Source organism: Excalfactoria chinensis, chromosome 12 (genome assembly GCF_039878825.1).
Source record: "Excalfactoria chinensis isolate bCotChi1 chromosome 12, bCotChi1.hap2, whole genome shotgun sequence".
In the NCBI taxonomy this organism is placed as follows: Eukaryota; Metazoa; Chordata; class Aves; order Galliformes; family Phasianidae; genus Excalfactoria; species Excalfactoria chinensis.
Genome location: NC_092836.1, coordinates 13,045,059 through 13,070,416, shown reverse-complemented (window position 1 = coordinate 13,070,416; position 25,358 = coordinate 13,045,059). Strand labels below are relative to the sequence as shown.

At 46.7% G+C, this 25,358-nt stretch overlaps 1 protein-coding gene across 1 annotated transcript; it reads right to left on the bottom strand.

The window, feature by feature from the left end:
• Window positions 1–1,419: 1,419 nt before the first annotated feature.
• Window positions 1,420–25,121, bottom strand: SUSD3 (sushi domain containing 3). Its single transcript, XM_072347474.1, has 5 exons — window positions 24,944–25,121; window positions 12,252–12,440; window positions 10,648–10,795; window positions 7,827–7,991; window positions 1,420–1,754 (listed from the first exon to the last, which is right to left on the bottom strand). The coding sequence occupies exons 1-5, from the start codon at window positions 25,026–25,028 to the stop codon at window positions 1,535–1,537; spliced, it is 807 nt and encodes a 268-aa protein (XP_072203575.1). The 5' UTR covers window positions 25,029–25,121; the 3' UTR covers window positions 1,420–1,534.
• Between the last annotated feature and the right edge of the window lie 237 nt (window positions 25,122–25,358).

The window sequence follows — 25,358 nt, the reverse complement described above, 5'->3', positions numbered from 1 at the left end:
ACTGTCTCTTGGTTTTCTGCAAGCAGCCAAAGCTGAGGAGGAGAACAGTGCAGCGGCCCCAGCAGAGCTGCCTGATCCAGGAGAGCCCAGGGCAGGGAAAGCAAATGAGCAATGCTCTGACAAACACTGCTGGCAGGTTTTTCATCTGCAAATCATCATCCTATCATCCTGCAATGTGCAACGATTCACTTCTGAACACCCCTGCAGGGAGGGGGCTGCGCTGTGCTTGTGTGTGCAATTTGGGGTGTTTCAGTTGTTCCATAAAACACACACAGAAATGCACTTCCTTTGGAGCAGAAACGGGAACCTGAACCTGAGATCACTGGCTGCCAAGCATTTAAGGGTTAACTTCATAAACACGTGTATTTGAGAATCTATTTCAGATTCTCATTTGCTTTCATCTCCGTGCACAGCACTCCTGTTCCTCCTGACAATAAATAATGTTTACGTGAGCAATAAAACCAGCTCCAGGGGGTGCAGCCGTCATAAACTGAGCACAGTCCCAGAGGGAACGGAGCCACAAATCTCATGAAAGACACTTTGGGTGTTGTTTCCTTATCTTCTTGTAACTGTGCTGCCTCTTGGATTAGACACCTCAATAAATAACAGTGAGCAGTGCTCCACACAGAGGCACTGAACATACCCAGCTGCATTGCTGCTTCCCATGGCCTTCTGTGCCAACTGGTACTTCAAGCATGCATCCTGTGGCTATCAGAAGCACCTTTCCCCTGGAGCTTCTTGTGCTTCTTAACTCTCCCCTTATTAAAGCTGTTTTGCACCTTCCCCAGCCTCCCTCGTCCTTCACAATCTCCTGAAGCTGCAGCAACGATGGTTCAAATTCTGCTTCACTAAATCTTTAGTACTTTTACTTCCATCAAGGAAGCAGGTTCACCTAAACACCTGCTATCTTCTTGCCTTACTCCAGGCTGCAGTGTCAGTGCTGTGTGAAAACTCATTGGGTGCAGCAGCAGCTCCTCAGGGCTCCTGGACCAGCTGGGAGTCTGGGGCTGTGCCCTCCTGCACCACTCCATCCATGGCCTCTAAACAAAGAGCAGCAAAATTAAGTAGTAAGGCCTCCCTTATGCAAAACGAGAGGGGCTTTTAATTAAAAAAAAACATTTTATTGTCATTCTATCATAGCGCTGTGTAAAAATATGGGGGATTTTTCTTCCTGAAATGCTTACAGAAAACACAGGTTAAGGAAGGTGTAATGAACGTGTAATTATCACCAGTGAGTTTCTATGAGGCGAAGACACAAACCAGCTCCTGTTCCTCTCCAGAGGTACAGAAGAAAGACATGATGCTCTGCCACGGCCACAACACACAGCACACTGCAGAGAATGGCTGCTGACGGCCAGCCTCATCATTCCTTATTTTATTTATACCAGACCTCAAAGTATTTCTGTTAAATAACCACCTTGTAATATATAAAACTGATTCAAATGAGTCGTTAACTTCCTGCGTTGTCTTTAAGGCACATTATTTCGATCCGTTTCGTTTTGGTCCAGAGAAGCAAGTGCACTTCAGCCAGCAGCTAGCCAGGTATCTGACACGTGGGTCTGTTGGATCTATCCGTGTGTCCATAGACTTCGACCACATGGACTGAATTCACTGTGTGCAGAGCAGGGCTGTGTCCTGGCACCGTGTGTCTCCCAGACGTGCTGCTGTTGCTGCTGCTGAGCTTGGGCAGCCGCTCACTGGCTTTGCAGCACCCCGAAGCTGCCGTGTCCCGAGTCCACTCCTCCTCCTGGAATCTGTAAGCACGAGGAGAAAAGTTACTTCAGTTTTGGTTGCTCTAATGAGAATACAGAACCTTCCGATCTGTTCTGTTTGCACATCGGGAACTTTGCAAACTGCTTGTGTTGTAACAGAGGGGCGCGCATTGGCTGCAGGAAGCCAGCAGGTCAGGAGATGCAGCCTGCACAGTGCATGCAGTGGCTGCAGGAAGCCAGCAGGAGCGCTCGTGGGAAGCGAGCTTCATACAGGAACACAGAGCCACAGGGAAAGGGCAGAAGATAAAAGCACTGTTACAAGTAACTGCTCCGGTAAAGACGCTGCAGATACATCTGTCTTGTAGAGAACATTAAATCTTGCCATTCACTGGAAAGCTGTGTTACAAAACTACTTGGGGCATGAACTACAGCCAGGTAGGGTAAAGGCATATGAAACCACCTCTGCTTTCAATGAGAGGTGGCACTGATCAGCATGGCAGAACATAACCTGAGGAGGTGGCCAGGTTAGCAGGGAAAATATGACCCCTTTCAGCTTCTTAAAGCTCGTTTTCAGCTGGGCTACTCCAAACCATCCTAGTCAGAAGGCTTCCTGTATTCCTAGCAGCTGGAAACATGAACGCCACACGCTGAATATCCCATGTTGATGCACAATACTTGACATTTGAGAAAGGTAAGTGCAAATTGCTGATACAAAGGAACAAGGCTTTCTTTGGTTCGTCAGTTCTGCTTTCTCTTTCACCGAGTTTTTATTTCTCTTACATTAAGTAAACAGGAAACATGTCCTGTAACTCCTACCATTGACACAAGGCCCCAAGAACAAACCACAGCCCACTTCCCCCGCCTGGCTGTTCCGTGAAATAGGTGGTGGAGCACAAAGCACCACAATAACCAATAAGGGGAAATGAATGGAGAAGCTCAGGGTGGGATAGTGTAGGGTGCAGCTGTCTAGGCAAAAAGCAAATAAAGGCAACCAGCCCCTCTGCTGTGCCCAAATCTGCTCCACCCCCTTCTAAGAACTGCACAACCAGACAGCCCTCACACAGGGAATGGCATGGACTGTGCACAGTGTACAATACATGGCCTGTGTTGCTTGCAGCTGCTTCACCGGATGCTTCTTGCAGTGGAATCATCACTGAGCAACATGGTGAAGAGCAGCCTTGCACTGCTTCTTGCAGCACTGCTGCTCTCCACACACAAAGATGTCACACAGACTGCACCCCTGGGCAGTGGAAACCCCACACCAGCATGGGCTCAGACAGAAGAAATGGAAGCTCAGAGAGAGAAATGAGCTCAGCTTTGCCCTTTGGTGCAGCCAGCCTGGTGCCATGCACAGTCAGAGATCCAGCTCAGCATGTAGGACAGAGGCATCTTCAACCAGGCACAGGCAGTCTGACTTTTAACATGAAAAGATATCAAACATTTAAAGAATGAAAATGCAATGCAGAACCAGTATGAGCTCCCACAGCCCTTCAATGGCATGCCAGGTGCAGGAGACACTTTGGGGACTCAGACTGTCTTGCAGAAAGTCACTATTTGGAAGTTTTGCTCCCTTAATTCTCCCACTGATACATCTCTTTGCTCTACAGCTCCTGCTGGGGGGCTCTGACAGCTGCCCAGGCTGTTCTGGTGTCTTCTACTACTACTTGTGTTTTCCATCCAGCCCTGCAGCACTTTGTCTCTCAGTATGAGCATCAGTATGAGCATCGCACCCCACTGCAGTAAACCGGCACCACAATATGCTGCTAGGAAAAGGCCATCAGATCCTTCCCCTTTCTAATCTCTTCTACTAACACGTCTATAGAGGGAAAGCAGCTGGGAAGGTGTCCCCATGGGGCAGAAGGAAAGGTGGGAACATGGCCAAGGGTCTTTCCCCCTCTGGCCAACAGCCATGTCCTCCATGGGCCTGAACACACGCTGATGCTGTTCAGAGCAACACAAGCTTCTGATTTGCACCTCCGATGGAACCCCATATAAAAGGTAGTGGAAAATTTCAGCCTTGCTACATCAAAGGGAAAAAGAAAACACACTTAGTTTCACTGTGGAGGCCAAAGTTATGAGCTAACTTCTCCAACTCTGCGTACAGTTTCTTGCGTTGACTCAGAATGCCGAGCTGCCTCTCCTAAGCACATTGGCTTTTTTGTGTGCGTGAAATCTTTTTACTTGGACATCTTTTTTGTTGGATTGCCCTTACTCGCCGTTTGCCAAGCATGCTGGTAATGCATCTTATAGTCAAAAAGGGTTCCAGCACAAAAATTCAGGTGCTAAAAATATCTTCTGTAGGAGACTACACTAGCCTCTTTCTCTGCAGAAGAGATTTTTTTTCTCCTTGATAATATGCTCCAGCTGCAGTGGTTATGTGAAGGAGGATTTGAAGCCCACCGAGACGTGGGCTTTTCCATTTGACTCACCCCTGCAGTTAGATCTCTACTTCACAGAGAATGCTTTATAACTTGGCCTAGAGCTGTGTAAAATAATTCACCTTAAGAACAGTCCAAATGTTGAATGTGCGGCTTCTTCCAAAGGCTCTCACAATGGGAGAAAAAAATCAAAAAGTTTCTTTGCTGATCTTTAGATGTATTTTTGAGCTGGGCTGGTTTCTATCTGGTTGTCCTCTCAGCTGACAGAGGAGTAAAATGAATCATAGAATGGAATCAAAGAATGGCTTAGGTTGGAGGGGCACCTTAAAGCCATGTGCAGGGTTGTCACTACCAGCTCAGGATGCCCAGGGACCTATCCAGCCTGGCCCTGAGTACCTCCAGGGATGGGGCACACACAGATTGGGACAGCTGTGCCAGGGCCTCACCATCCTCTTAGTAAAAGATTTCTTCCTAACACCTAACTTAAATCTCTCCTCTTTATAAATAACAGCACAGCTCTGAGTTGAGGCAGTGCCTGTCTTTGCACAGGACACAGGTCTGTGTTCTCCCTCAGCATGGTTATTTCTCACTGTAGTTCAGAAGCTGATGAGAAATTTTCTCTCACTACTACTTCCATGCCTTTTCTGCATGTCGGTGTGAAACTGTGCCATTGGTACAGCTATGTTTGCCTTTATTGCCCTCGTATGCCAAAAGTAGTTTGCTGCCTGCCCTCACCATGGCTTTTTGAGCTGGTGCACACACTAGTGACTTGTCACAGAGGCATCACTGCCTCATGGAGAAGAGGTGGCTGCTGGCTCAGGTTGCCCAACTTCCCTGGCTCCAGGCAGGGATCCTGCAGCAACAGACTCAAAGTTAACTCAGTTTACTCAAATTTACTGCTCAAAAAAAACTCCAAAAACCTCTTAAACCAGAATGAAACTTTAAGTGCTAATGTCCCCGTGAGACCCACGGTGACCATCTAACCCAAAGCAGTGTGATGCTATCTGCTGTTCTGAGGATGGTCTTTCACCTTGGATGGATGTATTTAACATCCTTGGTTTCATTCTGCCACAGAATCAGGGAGGCAATAGTAAACCCTTTCCAGGCTGCATGCATTGCACCCTGGCTGCCAGAGGCTGCTCATGGACTGCTGTCACCTCTGCTAATCTCCAGCCCTGTGTCACACAGCAACCCGCTGCCTCTGCTCTAACCTTCTGGGGAAAGCACATCCCTCCCAGCACCCTGTGCCTTGTAACTTGCTGTTCCTACTCAGCGTTAGTGAACTATTCCAATATTATAAAAGAGCAAATAAGCTTACAGCTCCTGCATGTATGAGCTGCTAAAATTCGCTATTTTTAACCTCCTTATGGCTCCTTACACCCAAACGAGGCGGCAGCCTCAACAGAGACTGCACAGCCATTAAGGATCCCAGGTATCTATAGACATATTTCTCAGCATTTTAAAGCAATTTGTTCATGCACCCAAAAAGCCAGAATGGGGCTCGTTATAGTTATAGCAGTTGTCATTAAAATCCAATGTTTTCCAGTGAAACTACATATTCATCACATTTGTTCCACACTTTAAACACGAGGGGATGAGGACCTCGTTTTAGGGCAGACAGGACCAGAACAACACAACGGAGTCTGCACTGTCCAACAGCCAGGTCCTGCATTATTTATAACATTCACGTCAGCATTCTGGATCTCTGTTATGGCACCTCATTACAGTCAAAATGATCTCATCAGCAAACTAAGGCATCACTTCTGCAGATGATAGCATTGTGCTCCCGAGTTCCTCTACAAAACATAACCCACATCTTACCTGCCTGAAGAAAGAAGTGGCTTTTCATTTTATTTGTTACTAAAGCACTTTTGTTCCTTAAAGCAGCAAATCAAACCATGTGGTAGACAGCGTACATAGGCAATATCTGGATCAGTCTGAAAGGCAGCACAACCTATGTCCTTGTCTGGCCAAAGATCAGCCAAGACATCTCCGGAGCACAGAATGCTGAGACCTCGCCTAGTTGTGACACACACCATTAGGTCTTGCAAGGGGCGCAGAGCTGACGGATCACTTGTTGTCTCTGAGACTTGGCACGAGCCATTTCCACACCCTCATCCTCTGTGTATATCCACTTAACAGAAATAAACAGGAGAAGGGAACAGCTTTTACTAACCCTGATTAAGTAGATCTTATTTGGGTGAGGAAAGGGAAGGTGTTATGAACTGATAACAGGTCACGACTGTTCCTAGAGCCATCCCAAGACCATTTTATTTGGTCTGTAACAGCATGAACACTATTTCTATGCCCTACTAGAAACAGTGTCTGTTCTTTATGGGAGAAACAGCTAGACCCCTCCTCTGGTGGGCACAGCATTACACCTCTGCTCGTCCAGCTGATTTTTGCTCACTGGTCATTAGCCAGGATCACTTCACCTCTGCATCCTGGAAAACAAGCCAACCATGGCTGACAGCGGCCTCATGCATTAGGAGGTGGGTACGTGCCCCAGCACAGCATCTCTATTGCTCTATGCAGTAAAAACAGAGCTCACAGGCATTATCCTCCTGCCCTCTGCCTTCCCCCACTGGAGAACTGCACACCCTTCCAGTTTACTAAAGAAATAATCAAACAGTTGACTTCTGGCCCCAGAGAAGCTGCTTATCTGGAAGAATTGTGTATTCCCTGCTCGTTTCAGTTAAGAAAAGATGTACAGAATTCAGTAAACATAATACAGCAGCTTCTGCCCTGTGGAGTGGTGCAGATAAGCAGCAGAAGGAGCTGAGGCTCCAGCAGAGCTCTAAGCCCTGTAGATAGCCCCGTGTTTATTTATCCCCGTTATTTTACAAGCAGATTATCCTTTTTCAGAACATTTACACTGTGAAAGACTGAAGTTATCCAAAGTTAAAAACTGCATCGTGAGACTTTTGAAAACTGTTGAGGTTATAAACTTCATTTAATTGGCTTTATGCATCTTACTGAAAACACCCAAAGCTAAGAATTGATTAAACAGCCATCAGACTTTGCTGTAAGTGCTCTGTTGGAATAAAGTTTCCAGCTGCACTGTGGCACAAAAGCAGGTTTACAATCTGCATAAAGCCGTTTTCTGCAGGTAAGCACTACAAATCACAGGTACTGCTGTTCAGAAAAGCTCTACAAAGGAGCAGTGAATTAAAAGCAAGCAAGGATTGCACTGTACATTACCATACACAATGACAAAGGAGCACTCAGAGGTTATCAAAGACACAATTACATGTATTTGCATGGATAGCACAAATTGCTCTCCAGGCACAGAGGGATGGGAACACCCTGAGCTGACCCTGGTTAGCACCTCTCCTAAGGCTCTTAGGCAAGCTTGCTACCACGCAACCTCACAGTGTAGCCACTTACCTGCTGCTGTTTAGCATCCATTTAACAAAGCCAATTAAAAACTTTCCTCTGCTTAACCTGGCACAACCTCCTCTGCAGACCAGGCTTCACCAAGAACTGCTGTAAGTAACCAAGTGCTCAGCTCTTCTGCTCCGCCACCTTTGGGCAGCACAAGCCTCACAAGCCCTTGAGCACAGGCAAGCTCAAGGAAACCCATACATTCTGCCCCAGCAGGTGAACCTACCTGCTCCAGCTCAGTGCTGCTGCCATACCCTGGCCTCCTCAGGGCAGTCTATTAAGCATGTCTTTAGCAAATACTACCATTTCTTCAACAACCTCATTCAAAACCACTACAGTTTAACAACCTTACCTGTAGAAGCCCTGGTTGTCATATGCCATATTAGTCGCGTCGTCAAATATGGATTTATTCCTGAGTTTCTTGTTGTTGTTGTTATTTCTTCCCTTATAACCGAAGTAAGCAGCATGCATGTTCTCCAGTTCTTCAGTTCTGAGTTGATACCACAGCTGCATGTCTCTGAATAAAACAAGGAGTAAAACACAGCACTGTGATGAACAATTGCATGCCTGAGCTTTTATCTGACCATAGCCCTCATTTACTGTTTACATCTAAATCCAAGCCTATTATGTCACTAGCTATGAGGGGTCTGGAGCACAAATCCTATGGGGAGCAGCTGAGGGAGCTGGGATTGTTCAGTCTGGAGAAGAGGAGGCTCAGAGAGACCTGACTGATCCCTACAACTACCTGATGGGAGGTTGTGGTGAGGTGGGGGTCAACCTTTTCTCCCAGATGACAGCAATAGAATGAGAGGGAATGGCCTCAATTTTCAATGGGAGTTCAGGTTGGGTATTAGGAAACGTTTCTTTTCCAAAAGAGTGATCAGGCACTGGAATGGGCTGCCCAGGGAGGTAGTGGAGTCACCATCCCTGGAGATGTTCAAGAAACAATCAGATGTTGTACAAAGGGACATGCTTTAGTGGGCAGTGCTGGTGGCAGCTGGGTGGTTGGATTAGATGATCTCAGAGGTTTTTTCCAATGTTAATGATTATATGATTTTATTTTCTTTTTAAAGGGCAGGATGAATTTGTTTGCCTTCAGAATTTCCTTCTGGATGTGCCCAAGGCACTTCTCATGCTGCTTTCTCCAGCTCTAGGGCTAGAAAAAAATATATATATCACAATTGCTTTCCCTGCTTTTAAAAGAGTTCTAACATTCACAGAGTCACAATCAAATTGGCTGCTGGGATGAGATTAGATTGTGAGGAATGGCAATGCTGATTTCCATAGCTTTTCCATCCTCTCTGGATGCAGTCTTGCTTCTAACAAAGAAAATGGATGCTTTGCTTGTGCCATAGGGCAAGGTCTGGGAGGAGGCTATGCTATGGGAAGGTGTTTGGATGCCTCTCTCTGACATCCCCCCAAATGCAGGGATAAAGAACAGGATGGCACGTCCTGTTGGATCATCAGAAACCTTACAAACAGGCTTGTAAGCAGAGGTGACCTTTTTCAGCAGATTTACTAAGAGAGCCAGAAAAAGCAGACAGGCAGATTTCAAAGCTGAAGGGGAGATGAGGACACTCTCCATGCTCTTCAGGTACAGACTGCCTTTTCTTTCAGAGATGGCCTAAAAGACACTTATTCAACCAGCTTCCTCCTAAGCGTTCTCACTTAGTATTATCAAACCTACACCTCCTCTCTGGATCAAGAAACACTTTGTGCATCCAGAGGTTGTGGTCCTCATTTTCCCACTACATTGATCTAACAGAAGAGACTCCCTCTATGTGTACTTGCTCCAGCCCTTGGACCCCCCAGCTACAGCAAGGCTACTGCCACAGGACAGAGGACAGCATCACATCAGGAAGCAAAAGGAATCATTTGGTGTCCTGGGGCAGAACTGGGTCAAAATGCCCACTATAAAAGTCTTTTTCTCTGTTAGGAAAAAAATAACAAGATATCAAAGTCTTACAGATGGCTAATTTTGACCAAACTTCATTTAAAATAAATGAAAAACAAGGACTTTGATACGAATAGTCTTATCAGAAAGAAAAACAGCAATCCTGAAAATGCCAGTCATCCTTTCCATTTCAACATTTATTTCATGCTGTGAGTGAAAACCTAATACTATGAATGACACCAAAGGCTTCTTTGCCATGCAAAATCCTTTCAAGGGAAATGGAAAAAAAAGTAAAATAAAATCCATACTTTGGCTACAGTCAGATTTTGAAATTAAAGAATTTTCCCCCAAAGAGAAAGCCTGGCTCCCACCCAGCTCTGGATAAAACGCAGCTCGGAGCACAGAGACCTTCACTTGGGTTCTCTCCCTCACCTCACTTCAAATGCTTCTCTGAAGCAAGAGGTGGATAAAAAACAAGAAGTGCAGCTCATTGGCTTCAGCTGGGAGCAGCCAACCCACAGAGCTATGCCACTTTGGGAGTAGCAAGTAGGAAAAGTGAGAGGGAAATGAAGCACAGGTGCACAGAGAACACTTTCTGCAGCAGGTACCTTTGGGTGGATACTCTCATGAACAACAGCTGATTGGATTTAGCATTTAGGCACATTTGGTCATTCGGTCATCCTTCACAACAAGTCTTTATGATGGACTGGATGAGTAAATTTTACTTCTTCCCTTGTCTGCTTGTAATTCTGCCCACTGTCTCGTGCTTCAAGCCAGATGACAAAATCCTAAGTCTATCCAGCTCATATTCGTTGCATCTTTGTGACAGCTCTAAGCATGCTTTACAGATGGTGAAAGCTTTGATGGGTTTGACATGAGTAGATTGTACTTCCCAGAGGAGTTTGATGAGAGCAAAGGAATAAAAAGGAAGAGAGAGGAGAGATGCAAAGATACAGCCAAGCTTAAATAATTCAAGGAGACAAAGACTGGGCCAGGGAGCAACACTTGTATGTTCAGCTCCTGCACAATTCTGAGTAGATGTGGATCTGTCCAGGTCTACTTTAGTCATTCAATATATATATATAAGAAAACAGGCACCTAAATACTTTTGATTTTACATCTTACTCTATAAATGAAGGATTGTAAGTAGTTATCATCACCAAGGTGTTCTAAGCACCAAGTCCTAGAAAGGAGCTCTGCAGCTCTCTGCTGTCACAGCAATGCAGTCCATGTGGCGTACACATTAAAAGTCAGTTCTAGAAGACTTTTCTTGACATACCTTTCAGTCCTCCTCCTTTCACTTTTCTTCACACACTTGATGAGACAACAGGTTAAAAAAGCCATGGACATCAGCAGAATGATGGCACAGCTCACGATGGAAGCAATCACTGCGACTTTAAATCCAAAAGTCTCATACTTGGATATAGCTGCAGCAAGGCAAACACAGGAGAACATTTCCGAGGTCAACATGTTGATACTCCTATTTTTATTAAACCACGCTGAAACCTACCTGCTTCACACTTCTGCTACTTATAGCTCAGTGCTAAGCGTGTGTTATGATATTGAAGTATCTTAGCTTCAACCAAAAACTATGCAGATCTTAAACTGGGTTAATTAAAAACTCCTGTTTGTAAGCAATTGTTCACAATTATTTTAGCACTGCAATTAAACACAATGCCTTTAGCACTGCAACTAAAAAGCACAACTTGGTTGGCCTATCAAATGCGGATGAGCTACCAGACTGTTTTAATCAATGGTTGACAAGGAGTGGAACTGCAAACACAAATACCTTCAGGGTATGTGGGTTTAAAGAAGCCTCTGTATAAAAGGATGGCTCTAGGTTATGATATCCCATATGGCAGGAAGTGACCAACTGGTCTTCCTCTGTTTGAGGATGGAAGGGATGGTATCTGTACAGCTCTGTATTGACAGTGATCTGACATCAGAAATGAATTTATCCAGACCAAAGGAGGGGTGGGAATGTGGTAAGGCAAAGCTAATGCAGACCTCTGCCGGCTCATTTGGAGCTCTAAACATATCTCACTTCAGAACTCATTCAGCTCTTCCAACACAAATACCAGCACAAGGAACAGTTCAGCTCAGCTCTTACACAAAGCAGAGGGTTTCTGTCATTTATTTTCTTTACTGGAGTCTCTTAAAGCAGTGATATGAACACCTGAATTTCAGAAGGACTGATAAGAGTCTAAAGAGCTAATCAACTACCAGTGATTTAAAATGATACAAATCTGAGATACAGACTGAGCTCCCCAATTCAGATACTACAAAGCTCAGAAGTACCATGCAGTAGATTTTTGTTAGAGTCTACTTCCAGCCAAATTACCAAATGCCTTTTAATAAATAAGAAACACAGCATGAAAGGTAGTTAATGATGTTGCCATTCAAATGCTATTTGTTAATATGGTAACTATGCCATGCAGCTGCCCACAGGCAGCAGCCTGATATTGTTGAAAAATATTGCTGTGTTTCTTTTACAGCAAATTATTTCCAGAAATGAATGCCAGCAGATTATAGGTCTGCAAATACATTTGCAGATTAGTTGGTCACATCTCTACAAGTTGCAAAGAACAGAACACCCTGTAGCTACAGAGCCACGTTTGTTCCGGGTGCAACACTACCGGAGTCGGTGATGTAAGATTGGGCAGAAATCCGATGGAGTCTTTTCTGTGTCACAATAATTAACGATGTCAGAACACATATGGAGTGCAATTACAGTCAGCGGGGGCAACTTTGAAGGAAATTGAATTTGTCTTTTTCCCCTGCACAGATGTCTAGAATTAATCCTCAGGTTGTAGGAGATGCACAAAGCTTAAATAACTACACTGCAGCCCAAAGGGACTGGAAATGGTTCTGGTAGAGCCTTACGCTTGCAGGAGGGCACTTCTGCTGTCCACTGGGTACCATTCCCCTTCCATATGCAGGTGATGACGCCTGGCCCCTCCAGCTGGTGCTCGACCGCGCACTGGAAGGCGATGACTGTCCCGACGGCTGTGCCATTGCCATGAATGATCTGCAGGGTGCCCAGCTGGGGAGGGGGTACATGGCTGCACTGCCCTGCAGAACAAATACACAAGGCAATGCAAGATGAGAGCAGACAGTGAAGGTTCACTTTGGTTGGTTGATCATAATAATATTTTAAATCACCCCAAGTTAATGGTCAAAGCAAGGAACAAAGCTCTGCATAGGCAATGTGGCTTGCTCTGCCAGATGCCAGTCCATGGCCAGACACTGTAACACCAGCCAGAAGCTCTCAGCCCCGTGCAATGGGGTTCACTTATGTTGGTTGCTACACAGCCACTTTTAGACAATGAACATTAAAAACAAACAAATGAAACCAAACAAACTCAAACAAAACAAAATTTAATCTATGAGTGGCATGGTCTCATTGGACCCATTCCCACATTGTTGGGCTCTGTGATTAATTAAGTACTCAGGATGGCATTTTCCATGCAGGGAACATTCATGACACATCCTCTCTCATGCAAACTTTCCGAGACCTAACAGACTGACCACATCCTTCAGTACCCCAGTCTATATGGTAGCATCTTACCATGGCCTTACAGAACCTCCTCATCTTCAGAGACTACCGTATCTCTGCTGACCCTGGCTGAGATGAGCTGACAACTCTCACAGACTTTGCACAGGGAGAGGACAAGGAGAAAAGGGGCTGAAGAGAGGCATCACATCCTCACCCAAATTTACAAACACTGTTGTATCACTCATGCGTTATACATTACTTTCTTTTGGCTTTTCTCTATTTTTTGCAGTACATACAGCTGTTCTTTGAGTCTTGAGTTATTCTCCTCCCAGCAACGTTGTCAGCCACCAGCTTTATACATCAAGTTTTGTTGCCACAGTATTCTTGGTTTCATTCATTTTTAACATAAATGTTAATGGTCAGTCATTAAAGCCGCACATAACATTCAACTATACTTCAGTTACAACAACAATTGCATTTTTCCAGTTCTGTACCTGTGCACTGACAGAACCTGGGAACTGCTTTATATCCCTCTCTTTTTTTATGACTAACACTTAATAGCAGCGCTGCTTCTGCATCAGAAGCCAAACTTCTCTTCTCTCAGCTGATTTCCAGATGACTTCAGTATGGCCACGGGCAGCCTCAGAGGCACTTGGACTGCTCCTGCAAGGCCAGAGTGGCAAACATCAAGATGGCACAAAAAATAATAAAGGAGGGAAAATCTGCCTTCCGAATGTACAAGTAGGAAGAAATTGAGAGTTCTAGTAGTCTCCTCATGAACACTTGGACAGAGCTACTATGTTGATATCAAATCTATTTCAATTTTCATACCAAAAACCCCTCCGGTCATTAATTAAGCTGCTCTGATCAAACTGCAGGAGATGGGCTTACTACTGACTCATCTTCCATCTATGGTCTTAAAAAAAAACCCATCTGCCTGGAAAACCAAAACCAGAGGAATCTCAGCAAAACACCAAATAAGACCACAGTGACAATTACTGGTCTAATCTAAGTACATACACACTGAGGACTGCATTTTAAAAACATGCCTCTCTTAATTCCATGTAGGTTATTACAGTTTGTTTTGCCACCTCTCTCAGGCTCTCACAATGGCACCAACTTGCCTTTACAAGAGCAAAACTTTTCTAGAGTGTCATTTCCCCTATCTCATGTCCTTCCTTCCAACATCTGATGCCCAGAACACACTGACGTGAGCTGGACCATCTTCTTCCTCGCTTTGGAGTGTTACCAGCTCCTCTCTTCACCTTAAACACCCAAGATGCTGTGAAAAGCCATCATCAGAAGCTGCAAAAGACCCACATCACTGCATTTTACTGCTTCAAGGCTACTTTTAGGTACCAGATCACATACTTAGAGCTCATGTCAGTGACACTTCTAGCTGCAAGAGATGCAGAAAGTATCTCAGAGCCAGGTTTGATTCAGGTTATGTTCTTCAGCCTCCTAAGCAGCCCTCATTAGACTCTTTCAGCAGACATGCCACTTTACATGGAATCATTACACAGCCAAAGAACAGGTAATTTCGCTCTTGATGCTTTCTTCCAAGATTTTATCTTTAATCCACCATTGGCCATTCTGACTAACATGTGGCTGTTGCCAGCGCTCTTTACACTTGCCTGCATTGCCCTTGCCCATAATTGCATATGTAGAGTGATTAAAACCCCAGAATGTCAGAAACCTTTTGTCATTATTATTTAAAACTACTTCCTTCACTTGATCATTACAGAGATCTGCAACAGCCTCTCCTTTGCCAGCGTCCCATTAAGCTGTGGTTATTTCCTTGCTTTGGCCAGTGCTGTAATAGCATTATGTCATCCCCAGATGACATTCCTGCACGGATGTAACTGAGGCAGTAATTCTGAGACTCCTCTTGACAACATCCAATAAGTGATAAAATTTTGAAAGCTTCTATACTTGGGTTTACACAGAACCTTAGCTAAAAGTTCATCAACTGTACTCCATATATCTACACCTGGCTATACCAGAAATGCTGTTTCTTCCTCTTCTTAGAGCTTTTCAACGCCATTTCTTCTTTAGCCAGCATCAAAACATTAAAGGCATCTGTTCAGATTTAAAATCTCTGGATCAGGTTTACCCTAATTTTCTTTGGCAACAGTCTTCTAATAATTCATTTGCAAATCTCTCTTATGAGCTCTAGCATCCCTTTCTATTAACGATCCATGAAGTCCTTGCACCCACATTGCACCCACTCTTCTGCAAGGTTACTTTTATCTTTCCACTCCTTGAAAATTACTGTTTCAGTGTGCTCCCACCCTCATATTTGTACAAGGAGATGTTCTGCATGGATCTGTTCTTTGAATGCTCTCCAGGCAGGCTTGTTTGACTACACCTGCTACAAGGAGGAATTTTTGTCTTCAGCTGAGGTCTGTGTTGGAGGCTGTATTGTCTGCTGAAGCAAAACACCAACACTGCACAGACATTCTTAATATCTAGAAAATATCATGCCTTTGGGTTGCAGTAACTGTCACTAGTCAGAAACATAACGTTAACTAAGAGCCATAGACATTGCTTATTTCACTTTTGCAACAGCTGCATCTCAAGCCCCACAGAGTGATGCTTGGCAGACAGCACATACATCTGGGAGAGAGGACTGCAAGGCATTACCGTGAGCCCATCAGCCATGCGTGAGTAGTTCACAATAAACATCTCCATCCATGATGTGCTGTTTAGTTTTGACTAGCTTCATGGCTTCCCTCCTAGATTTGATGCGTCTCCCAAACCTAGTTCCCATGACTCACAAGTTGTTCGCCAGTCCCAGGCTTGTGCTCTACTTACATTTCCAGATACAGGCTGCTACTTCTAAGCACAAGAGAACTCACTCACCCCTATGATGCAAAGGCTGAAAATCACTCCTCGATTTTGAGCTCTAAGAGAAGCAGTGAACAGAACCGCTGGTTCATTCGACTCATTGCATAGGACTTACAAAGCACCTCATCCTTGCTGCCCATTACCCAAAGCACCGTTTCAGCTGCAGTCATCACAAACCTGAGGCCATCAGTGGTCCAGTTTAGGCACAAAAAGCCAGATACCTTAAGCACCCTATGGGCACACCTGCACACTCTTGTAAAGGAAGAGATACTTCACCTTCACACCATGCATTTCTTCAGTTCACACTAAGAGGATATTTGGGATCTGGCGCTGCTGCCAGACGGGACAGGAGGGCACTGGCTATAGCAAATAAACACATTATTTCACATGACAAATAACTGCCCCCAAGGTAAAAACATTGGAGTTGAGCATGTTCGGTAACATTCTTAATTCACACAAACCACTGAGTTCAGAAAAATCCAAATACAGAATTTCCAGGTGCTGAAACTTAAAGAGTAATGCAAGAAATAAGACGAAATAATCCGAAAAGCCTCCTTCCATGCCGAGACAGGGTTGTCTGTATTGCAAAATCAATTTGTCAGGAAGAGTTGCCATATGGTTTTATTGTCAGCATGTTGCAGATTTATGTTTCGCTGATAAGGAAACAGATATGAAAGAGAAACTGAAGAACGCTTGCCCGTTACACATTGCCTGCGTTCCTTTCTCCCTCCACACAGCAAAACACAGCAAATGGAAATCAAATACATTGCGTAAGTATATGCCAAAATGATCTAAAATACAGCAGTAGCCATCTGAAAGCATTTTGTTACGACAGCCACTTGCTGTCTGTGCAGAAATAGAGCCATCCGTGACTTCACCTCATTATTCCCATACACGCATAATTCAAGCTTTTGCTTTGCTTATTGTTGACTACTTAATGCAACTAAAACATGCTGTAATAGCCAGATGCCAGAAATAGACAGAACATTAGGTTCTATAAACCCTGAAGAAAATCAGCAGGCTGATGATATTATTTCTGCAAGTCTATTTTCTTAGAAAAGCACTCATTAGAAATTACTGTTCCTAAAGTCACAAGCATAACGTTGAACATCCGCAGCGAGCTCACAGAGGAGCTCTTGGAAGAGCTTGCCATGGGAGAAGGAAGGAAGAGTGGGAACGCACCCACAGCCCACACACCTCCAGCAGGTCTAAGGACCAGACAGCATTCCCCATTACTGTGTCACAGCAGCTAAAGAGCTGGTTAATGAACTTTAATTATAGATTAAGTTAACCACTTTTCAGCCAATGGACTCTACTTGGATTGCACATATAAGAAAAGCCTATTTGCCGCTACATGCAAGCCCAAAACTCAGGCTTGCTCCTCTTAATGACTTTTCCTCATTCTTTCTCGGTGGCTGTTCCATAGGTACAACTGACTTTTCAACACACAGCTTGCAACACACCTGGCAATGATGGCAGAGCCATGTAGCATGGTAGCACAATGGGAGCTTCCCTTCTTGTGGCCCGTTCAGGGCTTTGGAGAGCTGGGAACCATCCAGACCACAGGACTCGAAGGGTCAGAGTGGGGACAGGAGAAGGAACTGATGAACAGATTCCCTTCTGTCTTCCCAGCATTTTTCATCTGCCTTTTTTGCCTTGGAGCATCAAACAAGCTGCAGTGAGATTTAGGAGTCAGCACTAAGCACTTCCCAGCTCTGAAATGCTCCCTATCTGCAGGGTTGCAAGTAGCTTTAATCCATGCAAAACCCAAACCACACATCACCAAGATGCTAGATTAGGGTGTGCTGACAGCACACGTACGATCTGCTCCCATTTCAAACACAAATAATGTTAGGAATTTGTGTAAAATCGTTCTTATTTGTGTCTTCCATGTTACTCTTAAGCAAGGATTTGTTCCAGTCGCTGTACTGCCATCTCTGTGATTGATTTTTTTTGCCAGTTTACATCAAAGTCAGCTTATTCTCATCTGTAGATTTTACTCTGGAATCTAGCAACAAGGACAATACTGAATATGTTTCTTATGGGAAAGATTAATTGAGAAAGAAGAACCTGATGGAAAATGAGGTATTTGATGAAGGTCCTAGTAAAGCAAGAAGCAGGAACAGATGGGTTTTATGTACATTATTACCCTGTTTTCCAACAGAACTGAAAAAATGGGTTTATGGCACTTGTGAAGATTTAACAGTGTAACTGAACAGGAAGGATCCATGAGGCAAGTGTGAAGCACTCATCTCTCTTCACCATTATTCCCATATTAAAAAGAATGAAAATGAAAAAATAATAATAATCAACCAAGCATCCACTATGGAGCACACCAGAACATGCCTTAATGTGAACTGTTCCCAAATAAAAAAGACCCAACAGCTGCTTTTGTGACTGTTCAGTGACTGGAGCTACTGATGGGCTCCTCTCTTTGTCACCCCAATAAACGATGCAACTTGCAGAACACACAGTTTGTGTGTTTAGAAACCTTAGTTTCTAAAACAAAGACCCAAAATAGGATAAAAATTATGAGGAATAATTTGAATTGAGCTTTTCACCTGCGCTCGCTCAGACCCCAAATGTACAAGATGTGCTGGGGCAGATGGAGCTAAATAAACTGAATAAACAGCTACACTACAGAATGCTGGGAAATCCACATTTCAGCACCCAGCTTGGTAGTCAGGACCTCACTAATGTGGATCAGGTGGGAAAGCAGGCAAGCTTTAGGAGCCTTCAATCTTCAGCAAACCATTTACCATGGCCTCCTTATTTGAACACCCTCCCTTCTTGCAGAGATAACCAAGAGCCCATGAATGCTAGTAGCCCCGCCAGTATTTACAAGCAGCCTCGTCCTCTTTACCAGCAAGTAATCAAAGGCCAAAAAAGAATGGGCGAACACAGCACACGGTGAGCCCACCTCGGGCAGGAAAACAGAGCAGCACTCAAGCCATTCCTATAAAAGGTTTTATGGACAAAAAGTGATGATGTCACAATATCAGAGCTGAGCACACACACACACATATATATATATATATATATATAGATATATGGATAGATTGATTGACCATGTTGCTGATGGACATTTCTGAGGTCTGGAGACATCTCCAGGTACTTTCTTGTAGAAATCTGACAACCTGAACCTTCTGACTAAAAGCGGATGCTCTGGTGGAATCAGCCTTTTGCCTTTGTTCCCTTTAAAATGGCAAAACCACTTGTCCAGCCAGTCCTAATACAAATACATCACTAGCACCAGTCCTACCAGTGGCTACAAGACAAGGCCTTGCTGTCAGAAATTGCTTCATCTTTGTGGCTTTTCACCTACACAATGGTTTAGCACCTCTAAGGAGGTGCTAAACCCCGCAAAACCATTTAGTCTTTTTTCTTTATAGGAGGTGAACTTCATCGATTTGATATTAAACCTGCAAGCAAGCAGGTACAAATCCAAATCCTGCCATGCATTTGGGCAGGGCAAAGGCTGCTGCTCTCGCTGTGTAGTGCTGCCAAGTCCCCCTGGATCCACACTGCAGTGCTGTGGCACAGCCCCAGGATGCTCCCCACTCACTACCAAGTGCAGCCACATGCTGGGCCCCACACACCTCACTGCAGCTGTGGGCTATCTGCCTGCAGCAGCTGGCAGTGTCACTGATAAGAGCAGATGAAAAAGCTGCTTGCTCCTGTGTGACAACTGCCCCATGGTGACAACCTCTGCTGGATGGCACTGGAGCCAGGGCCTGAGCTAACTGCAAAACCCACCCCAAAACAAGAGCTTAGGAGGATGAAAAAAGCTTGCTGCCTTGTATAGAAGCATTCAGTTTTGGCCCCAAAACAACTGAGCATAAGAACTGCACTCACACAAAGCACTTACTTGAAAAGAACATAGAAACCTTCTGCTCATCCCCATGGCTTACAGCTCCCTGCTACAGGAACCCACCTGAGAGCTGGGTTTGCAGCCCTTATTTCTCCCCTTAGCAGCTTCAAACAGCAAACTGAGAAAGGAACAGCAAATTGCACACCAGAGGACTGTGACCTGGCACTCACAACTGTCAGCAAGAATTTCTGTGAATAATTGATTTTTTTAGACACTGGTCTGAAAGAGTCAGCAATAGCACGCGATTCACTGTGCTGGTAGAAATCATTCATGAACTGAGAAAATAACAGTCAGATTTAAGAACCTCCTGCACGGTTTCATGGCTTCTAGTCTCCCCCATCTCCTTAATGCCAGGTCAGGCTCTCTTGGCCAGGCTGTGCCCACAGCAGTGATTCACAGTGGCAATCCATCAGCACAGCTGCTTGTAGCCTCCCCAGCCCTAGGAATCAGTGGAAGATAACATGAAGATGGATGGGGACAGCAACGTAAGGACAAGGAACCACTCCACTGAGTTTATGGTGTCAATTAAAGCAGTAAATGATTGCAGGTGGGCTACACGCACAGTGACAACTGGCTGAGGCAAGCAGATCAAAGGACAGCCCTGCTGGCACAGCACAAGTCTGTGACACTGCAGTCTGAGCAAGACCCACTGCTGGCAGCTCTGGGAAGGCCTGCATGTCCCGGCAGCACAGCAGGTAGGTACAGCCCACACTTGTATTTACAAAGAGGGAAAAACTTAGCTCTGTCTGCATTAACAGTGATGGCCACACACTGCAGCTTCTCCTTGCTTGCACAAAACTGCTCTGCCTTAGAATCACAGAATCATTTGAGTTGGAAGGGACTCTTAAGGGTCACTCGGTCCAACTCCTCTGCAACAAACAGGGACACCCACAGCTCCATCAGGTGCTCAGAGCCCGATTCAGCACCACCACCTCTCTGGGCAGCCTGTGACAGTGCCTCACCACTGAGTGTAAAGAACTTCTTATCACATCCAATCTAAATCTCCCCTCGTTTATCTCAAAACCACTTCCCCTCATCCTATCACACAGACCCCACTAAGCAGTGTTCCCTTCTTTCTTACAGCCCCATAGATACTGACAGGCCACTCTCAGTTCTCCCTGGAGCCTTTCCTCCTCCAGGCTGAACAGCCCCAGCTCTCAGCCTGCCCTCAATAGGGAAGGGGATCCACACCTGGGACCTTTTCTGTGGCCTTGTTAATTGCTTCACTAAAGGAAAGGCAAGCAGTCAACCTGTCCTCTTCCCCTGCACAGCAAGCAGTGGGGTGCTGGGCTGGCCCTGCACCTGCATATGGCTCTGCTGCCAGCAAACTGCTATCCAACCAGGCACCCATTGATTTATTTTGGTGAGCACTTTCTCATTCTGCAACTTCTGCATTTCTCACCGTCTTCAGATGACAAAACAAAAAGCAAGACAGGCAGGCTTCCTGCAAACACAAAATCTTCTCTCCGTCTCTCTTCAGGCCCACGGCACCAGTCCAAGCTGCTCTGCACAGTAACACAGCTGCTTATCGGCAACAGCATTTGAAAGACAGCATGACAGTAAGATGCCCAAGCACAAACCAGCAACTATCTCACACGCTGCCTTGTCCCTGTCAATTGATTGAAGGCAAAACGCTGCAGTGCCAGTTCCATTAGCAGCGACCAATAGACTGAGTACATCGTGCTGATTTCTGATGGGAGCCCATAGTCCCCTGGTTCGGCTAAGTGGGAGCAGCCAGGACAGCAGGCCCACCTCAGTCCTGCCCACAGCCAGCCCAGGTTGAGTTTGGGTGGTTTGGGCTTTATGGTGTGAAGCTGACTTGTGATTTTTGAAATACTGATGTGCTGGGTCTCAGACATTTGGCTCATTTCATTCCCTAGCTGGAAGTTATAAGCCTAGACATAATTCATCTCTATATCTAGGTAATTTAGGAGTAGCCTGGACAAGGTATTGGAGAATACTGCAGGGAACAATCTTGCGCTGTGGAGGACTGTGCTAGACGACCTCGTAACTCTTCTTCTCTATTCTGCACCATTCTGGAGTTTTCATGACAAGTACAAAAATCATTCTCCCAAAGCAATAACAACGCCTGGTACAAATGCACAGCCACTGAGATTCGCATCCTGCAGTACAGGAGCTAAAGCCAAGCGGTTGCAAATCTGTGGCTGCCACTTCTGGTATCTTACTTAATAAAAGGTATCACTTTGATCTCGTGGGAGAAAAAGGAAGTGGAGATTACAAGCCCGTATGCTCCAGGTCACCTCACCTTCTGCCCTGCAGGATGGAAATTCAGGATGAACGTTTTCTCTCCCAGTCTAGAAACTGAGTTTTGGACCAGAGGAAGGAGCTGGGACCCAGCTCACCGCCCACGTGCAGCACTCATGGCTCTGAAGCACAGCTTTGCTTTTGCTTTCCTGGAAGAGCAACCAGAAGCTCACAGTGATGTGTCTTCAGTTTCTGCACTGGCGGAGATAAACTCAGTGCAAAAAAAAAACTGCTTGTAACAAAAGAACCAATATCATGAGGGACACCAAAGGCACACCCAGCTCGGTATACCCCACCAGGGCCACGACAGCCACCCAGAGCACGTACGCAGGGATATCTCCCCCAACAAACTGCAGCCTGGGTTGGTCCCAACCCAGAGATGGTGCCTTTCCCTCAGTGCTGCTTGCCAGGTGACCTCTCCCAGGAACCCAGGGGGACACAGCACTCTCAGCACTGCCCAGCTGCACCACAGGCAGTCTCCTTCCTGGTGCAGGAAGGCAGAGGGACAAAACTGAACCACCACCACCAAGAGTTCAGCAAGAGACCCATCCAGGCCATTATTTATATGATTATAAGAATTGCAGAAAATACTGAAGTGCCACTCTAGAAAAACAGAGGGTCAGAGTCTCAACTGCAGCAACACGGAGACTACGAGTGCCTACACACCTTCATGACTCCCTCCTCTCCCACACAAAGCCCAACACAGCCCCAGCGACACAACCAACGCATGGCAGCACTGCGGCCACACGACTGTCCCTGCCTTCCTGACAGGCAGGAAACCACAGTTAGCGTAAGCAGTTCTGCTGTTTCGCCAGACAGAGACTGCAATCACTCTACTGTGCCTGCACCCAGCACCCTGTGCGTACATAAGGTGAGAGCGAGGGAGGCAGCAGGAGGAGCTGGGCACACCATCACCGTACATCTATGCTGCATGAGGCTGTCAGAGCCCTAAGTGGTCAGGCATCAGACCGCAATGAACTTCTCCTAACTTCTTTCCCATTCACAGACTAATTCAAGTGGAAATCTAGAAGACTTTCTGTTCATCTGCTGCAGAAGGAGTGCATGAGGGCATCTGTCTGTGCTGCCATTCCGGGATGGAAATATTACTCAATCAAAGCAGCAGTGAAAAATGATCACCGATAAGAACACAGTAAATGAAATACACAGCAGTTGTCATCTGCTCTCCTTAGAGGTCAATTCTCCTGCAAATATCGCTGCATAAATAACATGTCACCTTTTAAATAAAGCATCCTGAGCAAGAGTTTAATTTAAAACTATACAAGTAGTTATAATTTAGCCATCCAAACCACTCAGCTCTAACAGCAGCACAGCCACGTGCAGCAACCAATTGCCATTGGGCCAAGGCGGGAGGTGTGCAGACCTCCAGAGCAGTAGGGCACAGAGGGAGCACCTACAGAAGGACTGCTGACCCCCAACCCCCACACACTGCCAGCCAGCCCATTGGCCCCCACAGCTGCAGACCTGCTGCTTCTTGCAGCCCTTTTGACTCCAATTAACCTCACTGGTGTGGCAGGCCTGGGGAGGGCAACGGTGGTTGTTCTGGTTGGACACAGCTGGGAGAGCACTGCACAGCCATAGTACAACCCTGATATAGGTTTCTCCCTTTCAACCTCTCCACACAAAGCCCCCAAAATCCTGTTCTTTACCCAGAGGAGAAATGACTCCTGAACAGCACTGCAACACACACAAAGCTATATTCTCTTCTTCTGGCTTCAAAAGCACAGACTGTAGAACAGTTGCTTTTCCTAGGTGAGGAATGCAGTGATGCAGTTTGACCCCGCTGTCAGGTTTGCAAATACCCAAGGCATAAACTGAGGGGATTCCGGGCCGACTGCCATTTGTTTGTCACGGATCCCACATCTCTGGGAGCTCTGCCACAGATCAGCGCGGGACACGATTACATGGGATCAGGGGGCTGAGCCCTGCCCAGCACTCCTTACTGCGGGCACAGCAGGGCACAACCGACACAGGCAGCCAGAGACACATGATTTGACAGAAGACAGAAAGCTCAACGATTAGTAACAATAGCAAAAATTAGAGCAGCAGAGCCTACGCTCACATGTGAGCTGTTAATTCTCAAGTACGTTTCCCAGAGCCCGCTCCATATTTTCAAAATGAACTGCTCTATTAAATTCAAATTAAATGCACAGTTAAGCACATTTAAGCGGATGCGACTCAAAGAGCTGCTACGCTGTCAGCCCGGAGATGTTTGCTTCTTTCTGTCGACGTAATAAAACCCGGCTCACCGACAGCGCCCGTGAAGAAGCGCACAGGCGGATGCGACCACTGCGAGACGGGCAATGAGGGGACGGCGGCGCAGGACGGCTCCGCGTTCCGGGAGCGCTGCGGAGCGGAGGGGGAACGGTGTAGTCCCTCGACCCCTCATCTCCTCGGACCCGGAGCCATGCAGAGGTCACAGCGTTAGGGCCGGACTCTATCAGCTCCCATTACCATCAAGTTAATCGCCCCCGGTCAAAGTGATTCTCGGAGGGTGTTAGGCTCTAGAGGATCGAGTTGAGTAACGAAACCGGAGGGTTGGAAGGGGAACGGGGGATGAAGGGGAAGCAAAAAGCCGGTGATTCATTTCCCATTTTACTCCTCGGTGCAGCACCCTATTTCATTAAAACACCGATATCTCCATTTTCTCCTCTCTCAACGTGCCTCTGTTGGAAGCTCCTCTCCCCGCTCCGCTGGTTCCCAGCGCAGCACTCGCTACGTGCTGGACCTTTCCCTCCGAGCACCGCTCGCTTTCACGCCGCCCGACCCCCGCAGCCCCGCTTCGCACCAGCGCGAGCGAACTCCCACCCTCCGGAATTCACCCGGTGCTGCCCATCTGAGGCACGGCAGCTTCCAGCGCGGGTCGTATCCCCTGACCGCGGCCGGGGTGACCGCCGGGGCGCTCCTGAACCGGGGGCTGCTGCGGGGACACCCACCCCCAGCCAGCCGAGCGTCCGGCCCGGCACCGGCGGGGATCCTCCGTTCTCTGCCCGCGGCCCCAGCGGAGGTTTGAGCCGTGGTCTGGGAGTCCCGCATCCCCATCTGGGCAGGGGATCCCGCACCCCGCCTCGCTCATACCTGTGTACCCGCGGGGTCCGCCGCCGTCCCGCCCGGGCGCAGCGGTGCGCGGCTCGTCCGGCCCCGGCGCAGTGGCTGCCGGCATGGCTCCTCTGAGCCGCGCCGCTCCGAGCCCAGCCCAGCCCAGCCGTGCAGCCCGGCAGGTGCAGCCCGCACCGCCTCCGCCCGCCCTCCGCCGCCGGGCCGGGCTGGGGAAGCGGGGGGGGGTCTGAGTCCCGCTGGAGCCGCCGCCAGCCCCGCCCCGCCCTGCCGGCACCCGCAGGGCTCAGAACGGGAGGAGGCGGAGGGAGGCGACCGCCGGAACGCTGCCCCAGCTCCTACCCGCGGATCGACCCACCGGGCTGACAAACGCATCCTTTTGCCGGGGTTCGGCTTGTTTGGCATGTCCTGCTTATGGCTTGTCCTGCTGTTACAC